Consider the following 17,359-nt stretch of genomic DNA (forward strand, 5'->3'; position numbering starts at 1 on the left):
CTGGAACTAAGAGACCAAGCCCAGCTCGGGGATAATAATTAAATAATAAAAATGCATTGCTTATTTAATAGAAGACACAAGACATCATTCATCAAAAGATTCAGCATGGATTCAACAGAAAAAAAGAGGCTGTTTTACAATTTTTTTCTGAATGCTTATAAGCGCTAATCGTGATTCTTGTAGCACAATTTCTAAAACTATTACGTGCAGCAAAACCACTCACTGAGTTAGCAAAACTAAATGCGGCATTCCAGAATATAATTTTCCAGATGTGTCTTGTATTCATACCATTAGTATGTAGTTGGCACATTGTGTGCTTAGTAATAAGGCTTGTGTTTAGGCCTACTGTTTGATGCGAAAACACATTTTTAACAAAGGTGTGAAGTTAATCAAGCTGTGTTCACTTCTGCAAGAGAACTACAATGTTTTAATAACTTGGTGAAAGGTTTACTTTTGTGTGTAGAGTTATGTAAAAAACAGTCATTAGCGCTTAAGCAATCAGAAAACAACTATGTCTGAAGAGCTGCACAGCGTACAGTTTGTCAAGCAAATGTAGGCTACTTATTTACTGTACTAGGCTACTCTACTGTCCCCTGGCGGTAGAAAACAGCAATATTTGAGGTGGAATCTAAACCAGAGACACTTATATATGAAAAAAGACTTTGTCTAAACCCAACTGTCAGTTTTATGTAGCCTGACTAGTCTCGCCAGACCCTTGTAGTTCCGCCATGCTCCACCAGAGGCGTTTCGCTGAGCTCCACTCCACACAAGGGTCTGGGCTCAAGGGTTTTGAAGGCATTTATTGGTGGCAAGGATGTGTTCACTCTTCTTCCGACCGGGTTTGGCAAAAGCTTGAAGTAGCCTAGCACGTCATTCAAGATAACGGACAAGTGGTTTATCAAATCACATGCAAGGATTTTTTTTTTACAAGGCCCCACCTTCAGAAATTACATCTCGTATCGAGAAGTCCCAGATCCTTGTGTGAGGCTCGGTGAACTACAAGGATCTGGCTAGAGTCAGGTTAAGTTTTATGAGCTCGATTTTTTTCACCATTAGATGTCACCGATTATGGATGGTCGAAAGGATGCGTAGAAATGTGCATCTTTCCCTGCATAGAATGCATAGCAGCCTTTATAAATGAGGCCCCAGGTCCTGATCAAAAACCTCAAGATCCAACTGCAAGTGCAACAGTGTAGAGCATTACTCCTCAGATTAAATTGTTTGGAAATCAATTGGGTTTGGGGAAACACTACAGAACAGAAAATTCCATGTCTGCTCCAATTCAGGGGCTTTCAAGACTCACATCACCATTACATTATACCGGTCAGAACAACCACTAAACACCTCATGTTTTGGCTGAAAGAAATTTCATGACCATAGATGACATTCCAAGTCCCATTAGTTTTAAGCAAATTCAATGTACTTTGATAATACATTTTGGGCAAAATGAATCGACACGTTCAGTGTTCCAGTTGATTGGGACTTAAATTACTTGTCTATTAGCATTTTCAGACAAATAAAATTCTTTGGCCTCTGGTAAGCAATTGCAAATGGTTTGTTACACCAACATCCCAGTGAAGTAGATCTGGATTACTTTCGAGTTACTGTTTGAGTCAAAAGGGAAACTAACTCAAAACCACACATCTGGACATTTTGGCAGGTGAGACTGTTCAGTTAGCAAATTGCAATGTTAGCTTCTTTAAGTATATGCATCTTAAAACTTACATTTCATGCACAACATGCGTAAATGATGCCAGCAGACAGTAATTTTACTGAACATTTTTATTGACGTTCGACACTTTAGGACGAGCTGGATGCTGCCACTGCAGACCGCCTGGGTTTGGGAACAGTGCCCTCACGGAATCCATTTCTGCAAAAAAACAGCAAACAACGCATTAGCATGGGTTACTGACCAGGAGTGGCTTATACAGAACTAATCTTTCTATATCAACCTTCTGGAAAGGGTCAAATGGATTGTTTAAGCTACAATTGCATGGCACGGTCACTCGCAGATATGGAGTCAAGTCTAACTAAATTCAAATAAATACTTAGACCTCACATGCACACTCAACGTAAAAGTCACATGCGGAAATGCACAAGGAACCTTCCATGTGCAAGTCATAAAACAGTGGAATTTCAGAACGCATGTTGACATCATAAGCCTACCTTGCACTGTACCTTACTCAAAATCACTGTACACTGTACCTTACACCCAAGTCAAGTCGGTGAGTGTAAGGTAAGTTTTACACAGTGCACCTTGATTCATACTTGTGTTGTACATTCCTTCTAATTTTCCAATGAAATCCATGGTCCAGTATGGTTTTACTTACACCAAACTTATCACCACAGTAAGGTAGATCATGAAATGGATTCCAATATAGCAAGGTTATAGCAAGGTTACACTTTGCATTAAATGACTGAATGAGAAATCGTAGGACCACCAGTTTAAAAGACATGCTGATCAACTGTGGTTCACCAAACATCTTTCAGCACACACCAGAAAAAGCTCCCCTCAGTACTACATTGATATCATGGAATATCATTTGTTCAGACATTTATGTTTTTTTGACATCACTGGTGAGCATCTGTGTGTGCTTTGGACACAAACTGAACACTACTGAGGACGCAAGCATATAAATCGGCAACAGAAGCAATACTTGACATCTGACAACTGTATCTGCAGATGCCCATAGCATCACTTTTGTTCCAGGATACAAAAAAACCCTTCAAAGCTTCAAGATATGCCTACAAAATGTGAACTGTTAACCAGTTAGCAGCACCAAACTAAGAGAAGGACCTTTCCATAAATATCTAATGATGCTCACCTGAACCTGCGGAAGACAACCTTCATGTGTCTCATGCGACCAGTGCCAGTGGTGCTACGTCTCTTAGCCTTAGCGCTCCAGTTATCTGTAAACATACAAAGACATGTTCAATATTTCATACATCAAACGCAATTTGGCAGTGTACATACTTGGATGCTCTCCTCAGATTAATAAATTAAATCACAGGATATCATTTGTTCAGACATTTATTTTTCTGACATCACTGGTGAGCATTCTCTCTGCAACGGATTCTGTGCACCCTGACCCTACATAAGAATATATATGCCAATACATGTTCTCATGTGTACAAAATGACAACCCAAGAAACCTTTTTGGTTTAGAAAGACCAACACCACTGTGTGTAAATACGTACACTTTCTCTTGCGCTTGGCAGGGTAACCACACTTCCCGCAGGTAGACTTCTGGAGATGGTAGGCTTTGGAGCCGCATCGGCGGCAAAGCGTGTGCGTCTTGTTCCGACGCTTTCCGAAAGACGACGTACCCTTCGTCTGAAACACAAGAAATCATTTCATTTAAGACACAGATTAAACTTAAGGTGACCATTCACGTTCCACAGTTCAGACTCATGTTCCAACAAGCACAACAAGTAGTGAATTAGCAGGCTACTGCTAGCCACCAGTTCACACGGCCTATAGTTTACCACTGCTTGTTTCTTATGTCGTGCGGAGCAAAATCAAAGTATTTTGGTTTTACACTACTAGACCATAAACAAGCAGGTAATGTCCATTGCGTTAACTATTGTACAGTAATCGGTTCCAGTCACATATATTATGACACTTTCATGTGAGGGCTTATCGCAACACTTAGCTAAAACGCTAACATCAGCCTTATAATAACATCCACTGAATGCACAAGTGAAATGTTCACATAAATTGAATCCGGATATTCAGTTTTATTAAAATAGTCTATTTTCCTCTACTACTACATAGTTTAAAAACAGATGTTTAAGGATTTCATTCAACAGCTAAGATACACTCACCATCTTTCCACCGAAGAGGAAACGAAAGAGACCGGAACTTTGTTTTGTGTACCGTTAAATATCCACCGACAGTGTTCCTGGTGCAACCCTGAAATAAGCCCAAATCGTCAGGAATTTAATTAGGACAAACACTCTTACTGTGCCTGTGGCAAAAACACACACAAACAAAATGTTTATACATATTTACAGTTCAATTTATTTTGCATACACTGAACTATGTAAACGCATTATTTACCCGATATGAAGAGCCATATTTATATGAAGAAAATATTGCTATATTTGATTATTATTTCGAGAAATCTGGAAACAGAACGGTTTAATTTTGGGAGCCAGCATAGCAAGATAGCCTATCCGGATGGTCTATCTTCTGTGATTCCTTGTTGGTGAAATTACATAAATCTCTTTACCTTGTTTGCAAGTTAAGTATGTATAAGTATGTTGAACTGAATTTGATATTTTGGGGACTTTTTTTTATATTTTTCTTTATACTGTTCGTTTTTATGTTAATCCATTGTTAATTTATATAATTGTAGGCCTACGCCACTTTGTACAATCGGCAGAGCAGAATGTGTCTTTGAATTAAAGTGCTACTTTATTTTTCAACAACTCGGTGCCTACCATAAACATGAACTTTAAATCCGCTTAAATCCGAACTCTTATTTAGACAGGACTGTGTCCGGAAGTGTACAGTGCTCGCGTTGATCAGAGAAAGCGGAAAGGATCTTTGCGTTGATCTTGTCATCTTGTGAAGTGGACGTCATACGAAAGTGGTTGGATTATTGTGGATATTGGATATATATTGTGGTAAGACGCAGGTTTTTTCGTAAAATACTGTTATTCAAATGATGATATTATTATTAAAAGTGTGAACCTTATCGATGCTATGATGATGGTGTGCCGTACAGACAATACCCAATTGTTGGCGAAAGCTCGAGAAGGTTAGCGTGTAAAAAGGTAGCTTCTAGCACACAGCTAGTAAGTTAACCTTAATTAATGTAACTCAGGAGGTTGTTTTGACGGTAGGCTGACTGCTTTTTGGACACATCTGTTGTACATTGAGCGGCAATTTAAATGTGGTATATTGCAATGACATGTTTATAGAGGGGTAGCGGTGCTAGTGGTAACATTTTTAGTTAAGGAAGGAAGCCCTATCTAGCTATCGATAACATAGCTAACGTTAGAGCATTAGCAGACAACAAATGAGTTTTACGCAATTGTAACCATTAACTCACGCCATCATTAAATCAGTCAAACTTGATTGCAAGTAGACGAGGGGATGTAACATTCTAAGACCACGGGGTAGCGTTTTTTTGCATATCCGCTGAGCCCGTGAAAGTCGACCTATATAGCAAGGTAAGGTAAGCTTGGATAAGAAGACGTCAAATTTAGGCTAATGAGCTTATTGTTAGGGAGCTTTCACCGTCCATTAACGTTACTGTCATTAGTGAATCGTTTTTCCATGGTCGTTTATGGTGTCTAAATCGCCGAGTTGTACAATTTGCATCTTGCGAATTGTGTATCAGCTCTCTAGCAAGAATTCTGTACCAGTAAACAAGGTATGTGCAGTATTATTGTCAGCTTTGCATAGAGTCATCCCTACGTCTTTACAATGTATGTCTGCATCTATCTCTGACACACCATCTGTGCAGGGGGATTAACAGTTGTTTTGTTTTTGCTTTGTCTGGCAGATCCATATAAGCGACATTGTAGACGTAGCAAATAGTTGCGAGTGAAGACCGAGCTCAGTGCACAGATAGTTTATACCTATCTATTGCTATGCTACTAATGATTGGATAAGTAGTCGCTAGACAGTCAGACACTTTCTGACCTCTTCTGTTGTGCCATTTTCTGTATCTGTGTGTCTGTATTTGAATCTGTTGTCATTCTGGAGCCTTCAAACGTGAACATCACAGTCTGAACTGAAATATTACAACTTTAGGTAGCCATGACTACATTGGATGACAGGCTCCTGGGCGAGAAGCTGCAGTACTACTGTAGCAGCAGTGAGGATGAGGATAGTGACCACGAGGAAGATGAGATGGGCTCTAAAACCATCCGTGACCAGGCAGTGTTGGAGCCAGAGGTGGACTACAGTCCAGATGGCTCTGCTGTCAACACGGGTAAGTTAATGACCTTCCTCATTTGTGTTAGATCCAGACCCACCACCAGTCGCCAGGGTGGCGTTGAATGAGTGTATCACATGTGCTACTGCTGGGTTTGGGCTCTTTTAAGAAAAAAGTAATTGAAAAGCAGTCGTGTTCATTGTGTCTTTTTTTGCCCAGGACCAAAGGGTGTGATAAATGACTGGCGGAAGTACAAACAGTTGGAGAACGAGCAAAAAAAGGAGCAGAAGAAAGAGATGGAGAAACTCATCAAGAAACTGAGCATTACCTGCCGGTCACACCTGGATGAGGAGAAGGACAAAGAGAAGCAAAAGAAGCTTCAGGACAAGATCCGTGGCAAGGTGTGTGAGCATGGTAGAGTGAGGTTGTTAGTGTGGAAGATGTATGAAAACGTATTTAACATTATCCACCCTTATATAGTCACCCCATTATGTGTCTATTGAATAGATGTATTCACTGCGGTTGACCATGTTTGTGTATGTGCTCTCTCAGCTTGGAAATAAGGAGATGGACGAGGAGGAGGAGGACGCAGACGACGAGGAGTTCCTGGAACAGTACCGGCAGCAGCGCATGGCCGAGATGCGGCTGGCCCTGGACGGTGGCCGGCGCTTCAACCAGGTGGTGGACCTCGGCAGTGGCGAGGAGTTCTTGCAGGCGGTGGACGAGGAGGGCCGCGGCACGCTGGTCATCATCCACATCTACGAGCCCGAGGTGCTGGCCTGCCAGGCCATGGAAGGCTGCTTGCTGTGCCTGGCCCAGCAGTACCCGCTGGTCAAGTTCTGCCGCGTGCTGGGCTCAGACATCGGCACCAGCGAGCAGTTCCGCAACTCGGCGCTGCCCGCCCTGCTGATGTACCGCAACGGCGAGCTGGTGGGCAACCTGGTGCGTGTCAGTGACCAGCTCGGTGAGGACTTCTATGCCACAGACGTAGAGGCCATGCTGCAGGAGTACGGCCTGTTGCCCGACAAGTACGCCCAGTCGACGCTCAACGCTGGCGCCAATGGAAGCATCCGGAACAGCAACCTCCCGCAGCTCAGCGACTCCGATAGTGACTTGGACTTAGACTAGACGGACCCTCCTCACATGACCATACCTGGACACCCTCTCAAAATGTACACATGAACACATATTCACACATATGCACACATATGCACACCAACCACAAGCAGAGATGGTTGTCAGGTCAGTCTTTGTTGGCTAAGCTGTTCTCTCTGCTGCTGGAGAGAGCAGGGGACCATTACTAGCATAATATTTAATGCAGCTTTAATTTTTAGCTTTCTTATCCAAGCATACATTTTTAAGCACGCCATTAAATGCTGGAAGTGGGGGGTTTGTGTGCTACAGTTGCCTGGGATTCCCCTTTGGACGTGTAGTATGAAAAATGCAACTTTTGTGTTTGTTTTTTGTAAGTGTATCCACTCCTATGATTAAGATTAATAATGGTTTGAATCAGCTCTTAACTGTTCACTGTAATAGTAACTGGGACCTCATATTGATGATGTGATAACTAGAGCTGCTAAACCTGCAGACAGGGCAATGCCGAGACCAGTAGTAAGGTTAGGTGAGCTGTCAGTTCATTTCATTTTTTAACAGAGCTGGACATAAATCTGTTTGTTTAGGAATTTCTCTAATAGCAATACACAATGCTCAGTGCTCAAGGAACATTTTCTTTCTACTTCATGTGTTTACCTATATGCTAACATTAGTATGGAAATGCATAACCTAATTTCTGTTGATCATATGCATGTGTCGGGGGAGCAAATCTTTTTAGTGTGTGTGTTCGGGATGGGCGATATAGTCTTACAACTATATCAACAATGTAAATGACTTAATGAAAGTAGTACTATTCACCTTAGGTTTTTCCACAGCCACAAGTCACGTCATCTTGCTGTTTTGAAAGCCGCGCAAACACAAAAAGTCGAATTTAATCCTGACCATCATCAGCAATCAACTCGGTGTCCTTGTGTACAGTTTGAACTCAGCATTCAGTCATTTTTCTCAGTTCTGAACTTGCGTAGTTACTGCCTCTTTGCTTTGTAGGGCAGAGCTGCCCTCCTTGCAACACATATAAACATTCATCACCTATATTGCCATATGGCAAATTCTGATCATTCAACCAGGATATCGATAGTAATACAATTTGGCCCATTGTGTGCGTGTGTGTGTATGTGGTTTTTTTTTACTATCCTTAGAATCAGGTTGCTTTATGTGAATGTTCACATGTGAGAACATATCAAATATCACTGCTTATTGAGCACACTGGATGGTTCCATTCTCCATTTGACAGCCATAAGCACAAGCACTCATGTGGCGGAGAGCAACAGCATGGCACATCTCTGCACGAGTTCACAACCTTGTGAGATCTTCTCCACCATGTTGACTGTGTATGTGTGTGACGGTTTCTCAGTCAGAAATGTTCTATGAATTCATTACCTGAAAATGCAAATATGTTCCTTATGTAAATTAGGTGAAGTATTTATTCCTGAAAGCATGAGCTTAGTTCCTGAAATATCTAGTACTGACTTTAGGTTGCCTGCTATAATGTGTGGTTGATATCTCAGTTTTGTATTTTTAACCTTGATGTGTTTGTGCAAATAAAAATGAAAAACAATATACCCAAAGAAACTCCTTTGATATCACCCAAATGTACAGTACACACACCAGACTAGTCCATATAAACTACCTCTTCACAAATATAAGTCAATTACTTTATTGATTTATTTTCTTATATAATGTACAAAAATAAGATTTAATTGCCATAACACCAATTCCAATGTCCTTTTGAAGCGCATAGCAGAAAAGGAATTTCAGTCAAATATTGCATTTCATACATTACATTACCACACACACACATTCACAAAGATGTATACTCATACATACACATACACACTAGCCCCTTAAGCAAAGTAAGAAGAGGTGAATACAAAGCATTCCTTCTGGCCTAATCCCTATGGCACATTGATTACACCACTCATTCTACAGCAGATTTTTTTCTCTAACATTGTTGCGGGACATAAACCCCCAGAAAAGCAGATAGGTGCTTTTAGCCTAGCAGGACTTCATTTACATGTACTTAAAGGAGATGGACTAGAAATGTGGCACTGACTTTATAAAAGATGGAAAAAATACTGTGTAAAAAAAAAAAGCTTTCCCTGTGGGCCTCTGATGCCCTCACGTTGCTGTGGCTGGACAAATATTGATTGCAGAGATTCACATGCATAGAGCAATCCGACAGTCAGAGGCTTAAATGTGATGATTTCCTGAGGTCTAGGGGGAACTCTCTCTTCTTCTCTCCCAGTGTCAGTGTGCTGGGAGGGGGGTGCACATCAGAGCAGCAGGTGGGTGACTAACAGAAGAGCGAGGAGCAGGAGTGGGGTACAGTCTTTGAGGTCCGCGGCTGAGTCATGGGGGTCATGGCAGAGGGCTTGCTCCATTATGAAGTGTGTATCAGGGCTGATGCCTGAAATGAATCATACACAACACAGTCCAGTCCTAATATGCGTCAAGATTGACTCATTTTAAGCAAAGTATTACACAAAATGACTAAATGCGTAAACGTCTTTTATGTTTTTACTTTTTAAAGTAAAACAATACTACATTCCAAACGAGACTGTGACTGGTAGTATGTCTTATTAAAACTGGTAGGCCTACTTGGGCACCTATACTTATAGGTGCCCAAGACACATATACATATACTAGACACATGTACTGTCTGATATGTCACCATCTCATTGAGCCCATAGCTATCTCATCCAACTCCCTTCATGGCAACAGGGAACTTGTTGAAAAACTGTTTCTTGGGTACCAAATGAAAATGCCAGTGAGCTCTTGAATTGTTGTGATAAAGATGTTGCAGTATATACAGCAGGCACCCTATGGCTGAACCGTCCAAATGATGCACCAGCGCTGACATAGACGTCAATACTCAGCATGCATCATATGGGCAGAGGAAATGTGACATCAGCAATCAATGTGATGCTATGCCCTCCAGTTTAGATCATAAAAACGGCAAAATAATAACAAAGTAAGCTGGGTGTCAGTGTTAGCGTGAGCAATGGGATTAAGATCATGGGGATATCCTTACCATGTAGAGACCATTCCTCCCAGAGATGCTGAAGCTCCTCCTGGTTGACAGTAGTTTGTTCTGGGGGGCAGAGATGACAACACGTTTTTGTCTTCGTAAGTCATAAAGAAAGAAATATATATATATATATATATATATCTGAGCGACGCATACAGACACACACACAGACACACACACAGACACACACACACACACACACACACACACACACACACACACACAAACACAAGTGCTGTGGTAAATAAATGTATCATAAATGAATAATAATCTTCTATGCAAAAGGTTGAGTGAAGCTGAATGTTGACGTGCCATTGGATGGATAAAAACAGTGACAAAGGCAAAAAAACATCGATGTTGTGTGATTGGAGGACATAGAGGACAGAGCGGGCAAAAACAAGAGGGGTGTGGAGAGAGTGATGAACGAAGGGGAATGGGGATAAGAGAATGGGGCACAGACAATGAGAGAAATACACACAGAAAGGGAGCAGAGCAAATAAAGGGTTTTTTTGTTCACAAAAAATAACTAGTATGGCATACAACTCTTACTCAAATCTTAAATGTCAAGGACACAGAATAAGAAATGTTTTATGTGTGTGTGAGAAAGAAAGAAAGAGAGAGAAAAGACAGAGAAGAGAGAGACTGAGAGAGAAGAGAGAGAGGGAGAACAAGAAAAAGAAACATGGCCATACCTCCAGCATTGTGCAGCAGCAGCTGTCGCAGCTCTCTCAGGGCCTTGGTGAGATTCTCCAGCTGGTCGTGCAGGTGGATGTTCTCCTCGATGAGAGCATGGATGGTGTCCTGCAGCTCGAAGGCCATGCTCACATGCAGCACCGCCAGAACACACACGCACCACCGCATTCTTGGACAGCCACGCGCGCATCTGAGCAGCGGGGCCCTCGATCACTCAGAACCGTGCACCAACGTGCAGAAGTCCCACAGTACCGGTCAATACCCTGGCCATACACACACACACACACACACACACACACACACACACACACACACACACGCACTCAGTTGACAACGGCCCAACTGTGAACTGAGATTGATTCAATATTTCCACATGGGCACACAATAAGGGGAGTTATGTAACAAGGTTTTCATTTCAGTTTTCTGCATGTTGCACATTATGCATTGTTTTGCAGAATATATACAAAATATTGCGTTTCATTCTTGTACCTGTTGGTCAATGTGCTTTTAGTTTAAGATGTTTCAGCTTGTGACAATGCATAGTTGGGCTAAAAGAGTGTGCACGCAATAGATTGGCACAAGCATCACCTCTTCCTCTCCCACAGCAGAGATCAATACAAACAGGCCATCACCACTCTGCTGTTTAATTAAGAGTGCTTCCATTTTGCCCTTCCCATGATTCTTTGTGACAAATAGATCACTGCTGTGCAGCAGACCATCCAAGGTTTACTCCTTTGTGTGAAATTGAGTGAATTTGATGCAGACATCATTTCCCTAATGGCAGAATTAGGTAGACATTAGAGCACATTGCTGTGCAAATCGGAGCTTGATAGAGAAGGTAAAGTTGATTTGACTTTATAAAAACATATTTTAAAAAAAAAAGGTCACTGAATTGTCCTCACTTAGATGAATGAAATTATTATAAAGTTCAACATTATATCTTCACTACCATTGATTTTGGCTTCAGCTTTTGGCTAGTTAGCGTACTAGAACTACTCGGTCACTGGTCAGATGTAAAAAGCCCAAAATCAGGATATTCTACTCAGGGGTAGATAAACCACATGCTATATGCCCCACGCAGATATCAGGGGTGGAGAAAAGTATACTTCAGCCAGAGTTCTCTGACCCCAGTGTGCCCATTCAGCAAACTATTCAAGGACAATTAATGGATACGCCATCAGATATGTCTTTGCTAAAGTACAAGTCCACTGGACAGTCACGTTTGAGAGCATTGATTCATGTCTACCGACCTAAAATACAAATTGATTCAAACATCTGACAACGCCAGGCTATCAGCTAATAAACTATGAACAGCAAAGCGGTAATTAATATGACCACGACATGGTGCTGCACGGAAGTACCTGTACCCAAGTAGTATATGCAAGTGGATTGTGTTAGTCATTGGACAAATGTTCCACCTCACTACCGACAAAAACCTTTTCAATTTCATTTCCACTAAAATACCCCAAAAATATTGGGGTTACACCAACTATAATAACAATTAGACCTTTGCAGCAGTGCTGAGAAAAGATCAACAGAAGAACTGGATGTTTTTGAACAAAATGTCTTTATTTGAAGATAACACATGGTGCACGAGTGGCTGCTTATGCGGTCTTGGTGGCACGGGTGCGCTTCTTCTTCACCACCACGGGCTTCTGGCTACGCAGGATGGCACTGGCACGACGCAGGGCAGCCTGAGGGAGCAACACAACCAACCAGTGAGCCACAATGTGCATCAGCTAGTCAAAAGTACATACAGCACACACAGCCGTTGATGCCCAGGTAAAGCCTACCTTACACTGACAAGATTTGGGAAAGATTCTTAAAAGATTGTAGTCTTTTGAGTAGCCTGAATTAGTTAAAAGACTACAATCTTTCAAGAATCTTTCCCAAATCGTGTCAGTGTAAGGTAGGCTTAAGGTATAGAACTGTCCATTTTCAAATCCTAAAAACAGCCCACACATAAATTCAGATGCAGTGCCGCAGAGCTGAAAGCCCTGTGTAGGTGTTCAGGTGGTCTTCTTAAAACACCACATAACGGTGTGTAAATTCACTTACACTTCTGCCAACTGCTTAACTGGAAATGCAATGCAGTTATTGAACAGGTAAACTTAACCTGTGTCCATTACTTAATTGTTTCAGAAACACAACGGTCAAACTTTTGCAGAGTGTACAAGAATATGACCCATCACTTGTATTCCACGCATGCTTTAGGCAAAGAGTGTGTGGCTGTGCGTACCATGCGCAGGTCTCTCCTGTAGTGATTCTTGCGGATGATGTGACGCAGGCTGCTCAGTGTGGCTCTGGCGTTCTTGTTGATTGTGATCTTCTCAAAGGAGTTGACAGGTTTACGCTGGCCTGAAAACACACATCCATGAATTCATTCAATCAGCTTACACACCCATAACACTTAAGTCATGTGCCACAGTGCACAAATGAGTAGATCAGTTATTGAGCTTGACAAAATGAGTAAAGCGGTTATTGAGCTTGATACCTGCTCTCTTCTTCAGCACGACAACCACACCCTTTCCATCGGCTGCAGCATCCACTCCTACAGACTTGCGGTGGACAAGACCATTGAAGCGGAAGGAGTTGCGAGACTTGAGGTTGTTGGCCTCCTACAAAAGGCAAACAAATGGATACTCTTAGTTCATTCCAATGTGTAATTCACTGTTCAGGACATTGAATGAGGACCAGCAGCTTCATCTCTTGGTCGTTCAGAGAAGATCCTCAACATTTTCTCTCTCAACCTACGCAATGCACGCCTTCCAGCATCATGGCACCATCTAGCCATATTCTGTACAGCTTAGGCATCAAAGACAAAGTTGCTAGTCAAATCTTTTATCATTTACTTAATCACATCTCAGATTCATACAGCTCTACAACATATTAAGACAGTAGCTTTCCATCAGTGATGCTGATCATACACACCTGGCAGAGCATGTTATGGATCACAATCACATTCAAGGTACTACACTATATGTACACTTTACTTACAGTGCTGTAAGTCTGTCCGTTCCTCTTGATGAGGTAACTGGAGCAGTCCCTGATAACCATCCACTGCAGATGAGACGACATCTTTACCTGCAAATGCAGTGAAGAGAAACAGTAGGCATGAATCAACTGATATTGTAGATTCTCCTCTCATTAAGTAGTGTGGCATTCACTTCCTAAAGGCTTAAGCCCACTGGGTTACCCGAAAAAGTGCATTCAAAACAATTCAACAAAACGTTTACTATATCAAGTGACGGAAGTTAAGGCAACAAGGAGGCAGTCTGGCCATTTCTACTGTCACCAGGTTTGATTAGATTTCAGCAAGCTGACACCCTTGTGGTAATTATCAACACGTTATAACTGTGAATATTGACCTTAATTACCATCACAGACAAAACTATAGTAAAGGTTACGAAAAACGGTACACAACCACCATAAGCCTTAACTTACATCGACAGGTGACATTAGGCTAGGTACAAATGGCTAAGCTAATATGCCAACAAACTGAGCATACGTTACAAGACGGGAGAGGTTCACAACACCGCAAACAGCTTCATGACTTTGTTAAACCAAAAATGACGCTACTTAAATATATACCTGCACTATGATAGAAAAATATTAATTATGGTCCCAAAATGACTTGCTATGCTAACGTTAACTTCCATTCAGCACACGAGTACGCAAGGAAGCAAGGCCTCAAAATCTTCAGTAGTGCGGCACCGACAGCCTCGTGAAGTATTACATTAAATTAATAGCACCAGTTCTCACTATAACACCGATTTTAGAAAACTGAAATGTTGTTATGCTACTTACGGTGTAAAAAGAAGACTACAGCAACAATAATGATCTTATTAGATACAAAATTACATAAGTTGAAGCGAAGAAAATCCGACCACGTTACCTTTCAGCGCAGGAAGAGGGAGGAAAAGGAACTATCTTCGCATCCGGTAAAATGTTGTAGATCATTACGCCCCTGCATGCCCTGCATCTTATTAGTATTTGGGAAATACGGTAAAATGGTTCAAGTAAAATTAATGCACACATTTTATTTTATGTCAGTGTATCACACTTTTAGTTCTAGTAGTATTTAGTAAAAAGGAAATCCTGTATATTATTAATTTTCTGAGTGCACTATTTGGTGCGGCGGGTTTGGCGCTGCATCAGTACAAAAAATGTACTTCGGCACTGATTAAATACGTCACTCTTGTGCGCCAAAATAAATATGTCCACATCTGCAAGTAAATTTTACAGGATATTTAACCTTTTCAGGAAATTGTAATGGCAACGCTAGATCTTAACTATTATGTATGTGGCTAACACTACCAAGATAACTTGTATTCATAAAGTAAAACAGGAATATAGTAAAAATCTAGCTAGTTGCAGTCAGATGTTACAAAATACTTGCTAGATACATTGATGCATCATCATGAACGAGGAGGAAGAAATGGACGAACTCGGAGAGAAACTCTATGACCTCATATTTTCTAAACATGGAGAAATCGCGGGTAAACTGACTGGTGAGGAATTTTGTAGTAGATCACTGGCCATTTGTTTACACTGTTAGAGTTTTATTGCCATAACATTACGTGTACTTCCTATTCCTAAACTGCGACTGCAATTGATGTTATAGTCTTAGTGTTGTTACCACTGCTTGAAGAGTATCCATATGCAGATCTGTGGCATGATTGGCTATGCTATGTGGTGAGACCCTTTTGTTTTGACTGGATGTAGGGATGATGCTGGAACTGCCTGACAAAGTCATCAAGCAGATGTTACAAGATGAGTCTGTCCTTAATGATGGAATAAGCAGAGCACTTCAGGCTCTCAGCCCAGACAGGTACTAAATCAAGTCATAGTCTCAGTGTTCATACTCAGATGTTGTATTGGTGACATGCACTCACGATCATGACTCTGCCTCTTAGTCAGGTGGTGTGTGAGGTAGAGGAGACATCTGCCTCTTCGGACTCTTTGGGTGAACGACTCTACGATCTCATCGACCTTCACAACACCGGCCACACACACAAAATCACAGGTAACCTTTCTTTGTGATAAGACACAGTCCATGTTATTCAGTAAGTGCCGAACATATGGGCAAGGATTACCCCTTGTGATTTGTGTACACAGGCATGCTGTTGGAACAGAACAAGGAGGCCATTCTTCAAATCCTGTCAGATCCTGAATTGCTGGAAAAGAAGATCAACATTGCCTTAAAAACACTGCTTGAGTATGTATGCTTGAAATTCTGTACTTTTGTTGCTCTCTGCACCTACAATTAAACAGTACAAGTTCATGTCCCCTTATTGTTGTGTAAGTAGGCAGGAGGAGGAGGGAACCAACATGATTGAAAGCTCTGATTCCGAGGTTGAATCCGAATCCGTTGGAGAAAAACTGTTCAACCTTGTGAAACAGATAGACCCCACCCACTCAGCTGACATCACAGGTGAGTTGGCCAGTTGTAACTGTACAAATATTTGAAGGTTAACCTTACCTTTTACTTTTGTTGTGATCCTGCACAAGATGGCACTGAACATGTCACTCCTTTTATGTTGTTTCTGCTCCTCTTAAAGAGACAGCACGCAAAAATGTGTACGATTTGTGTCTATCTGTAGGTATGCTGTTGGAGATGGACTCAAAGAGCTTGAATCAAGTCATGAAAGACCACTCCATGCTTGAGGTTGCCGTTAAAAGGGCACAGAGTGCTCTGCAATCACTCACCCACACCCACAGTTCGGAATAATGTGAGATGTGTTCATTCATTGAAGCTGAATTGCACAGTTGCCCGCCATCACAGGCCAACAGACATGAGTCAGACAATTCCTTGCCCAGTTCCTGTATGTGGACAGAGGAAAGGACTCCAACCCAAGCGACGAGTAGAGAAATCCTGCTATTGCAGGAAGGAAGCCATGTTGGTTGATGAGATGGTTCAGTCATGTTGAACTTCTATGACATTATAGCTCCAATACCATGTTTGTATTTTTTTTACAATGATTACTTGGTTTTCTTTTCCAAGTTCACAACTGAAAAACTGTTCTCCTGGGTCACTCAGGAAATATTTTTTCTGTGAAAGAGTAGAAAAGGAACATTCAGTTTGTCCTTAAGAGTATTCAACTGTTGATATGGACTGGTTATTGAACATGTCCCTAATCCTTGTCCAAGTTGTATGTTTCGTCTGAAGTATATACTGTATCTAATGTCCCCTATTAGAGCATTGTCTGGACAGTAAATATCTGCTAAATATCATTAGCTACAATACAACTGCATCACAAGTTAACTCAACTTGAGGCTGTGTGAGAAATAAAAAAATAAATCCGGTAGTTATTAGCTCGTCAGGTGTGTTACATCAACAGCCAATATTCGTCACTCTACTTCCCGGCTCACATGTTTTTGTGACACTGGTTACAAAGTGTGTAAGAATGGTGTGTATGGTGTATATGTTGTGTACTTTCCAGCCTGAGGTAGCACCATTAAGATTTCTATTGGACTGCCTAGTATGTCGAAGAGACTGATGACGTGAGCTAAATATAAAGTCTTGCATAATGGGGCTTTAATCTATGAAGCTAGGGTTCTAAGTAAGTAATAAATCAAGGTTTTCTATTAATCGATTGGCCATATTGAGCTGTATATTTACAAGACATGAGAAAGT

General features: G+C 41.4%; 4 protein-coding genes and 2 non-coding genes across 7 annotated transcripts; 2 read left to right on the forward strand and 4 right to left on the reverse strand.

Annotated features, from left to right (window-relative positions):
- Positions 1–1,767: 1,767 nt before the first annotated feature.
- Positions 1,768–3,929, reverse strand: rpl37 (ribosomal protein L37). Its single transcript, XM_062553964.1, has 4 exons — positions 3,826–3,929; positions 3,199–3,334; positions 2,826–2,910; positions 1,768–1,870 (listed from the first exon to the last, which is right to left on the reverse strand). The coding sequence occupies exons 1-4, from the start codon at positions 3,826–3,828 to the stop codon at positions 1,801–1,803; spliced, it is 294 nt and encodes a 97-aa protein (XP_062409948.1). The 5' UTR covers positions 3,829–3,929; the 3' UTR covers positions 1,768–1,800.
- On the reverse strand, positions 2,505–2,584 carry LOC134101574 (small nucleolar RNA SNORD72). The gene has a single exon (XR_009941428.1). It is a non-coding gene; the product is annotated as a small nucleolar RNA SNORD72 (small nucleolar RNA).
- LOC134101576 (small nucleolar RNA SNORD72) lies at positions 2,980–3,058 on the reverse strand. The gene has a single exon (XR_009941430.1). It is a non-coding gene; the product is annotated as a small nucleolar RNA SNORD72 (small nucleolar RNA).
- Positions 3,930–4,503: 574 nt separating the features above from the next.
- On the forward strand, positions 4,504–8,563 carry pdcl (phosducin-like). The gene is made up of 4 exons (XM_062553963.1): positions 4,504–4,629; positions 5,765–5,945; positions 6,108–6,289; positions 6,441–8,563. The coding sequence occupies exons 2-4, from the start codon at positions 5,771–5,773 to the stop codon at positions 7,014–7,016; spliced, it is 933 nt and encodes a 310-aa protein (XP_062409947.1). The 5' UTR covers positions 4,504–4,629; positions 5,765–5,770; the 3' UTR covers positions 7,017–8,563.
- Positions 8,564–12,270: 3,707 nt separating this feature from the next.
- rpl28 (ribosomal protein L28) lies at positions 12,271–14,680 on the reverse strand. Its single transcript, XM_062554511.1, has 5 exons — positions 14,618–14,680; positions 13,720–13,806; positions 13,217–13,340; positions 12,962–13,080; positions 12,271–12,416 (listed from the first exon to the last, which is right to left on the reverse strand). Exons 2-5 carry the CDS (start codon positions 13,798–13,800, stop codon positions 12,327–12,329), a joined length of 414 nt encoding a protein of 137 aa, XP_062410495.1. The 5' UTR covers positions 13,801–13,806; positions 14,618–14,680; the 3' UTR covers positions 12,271–12,326.
- A 252-nt stretch (positions 14,681–14,932) lies between these two features.
- LOC134100991 (uncharacterized) lies at positions 14,933–17,212 on the forward strand. 2 transcript variants are annotated; one of them, XM_062554512.1, is made up of 6 exons: positions 14,933–15,233; positions 15,448–15,553; positions 15,639–15,748; positions 15,841–15,940; positions 16,029–16,156; positions 16,326–17,212. In XM_062554512.1, the coding sequence occupies exons 1-6, from the start codon at positions 15,143–15,145 to the stop codon at positions 16,451–16,453; spliced, it is 663 nt and encodes a 220-aa protein (XP_062410496.1). In that variant the 5' UTR covers positions 14,933–15,142; the 3' UTR covers positions 16,454–17,212. The 2 variants fall into 2 exon arrangements, with proteins under 2 accessions (XP_062410496.1, XP_062410497.1); XM_062554513.1 differs by having other exon boundaries at positions 16,032–16,156.
- Positions 17,213–17,359: the final 147 nt, after the last annotated feature.

Source organism: Sardina pilchardus, chromosome 14 (genome assembly GCF_963854185.1).
Source record: "Sardina pilchardus chromosome 14, fSarPil1.1, whole genome shotgun sequence".
NCBI lineage: Eukaryota > Metazoa > Chordata > Actinopteri > Clupeiformes > Clupeidae > Sardina > Sardina pilchardus.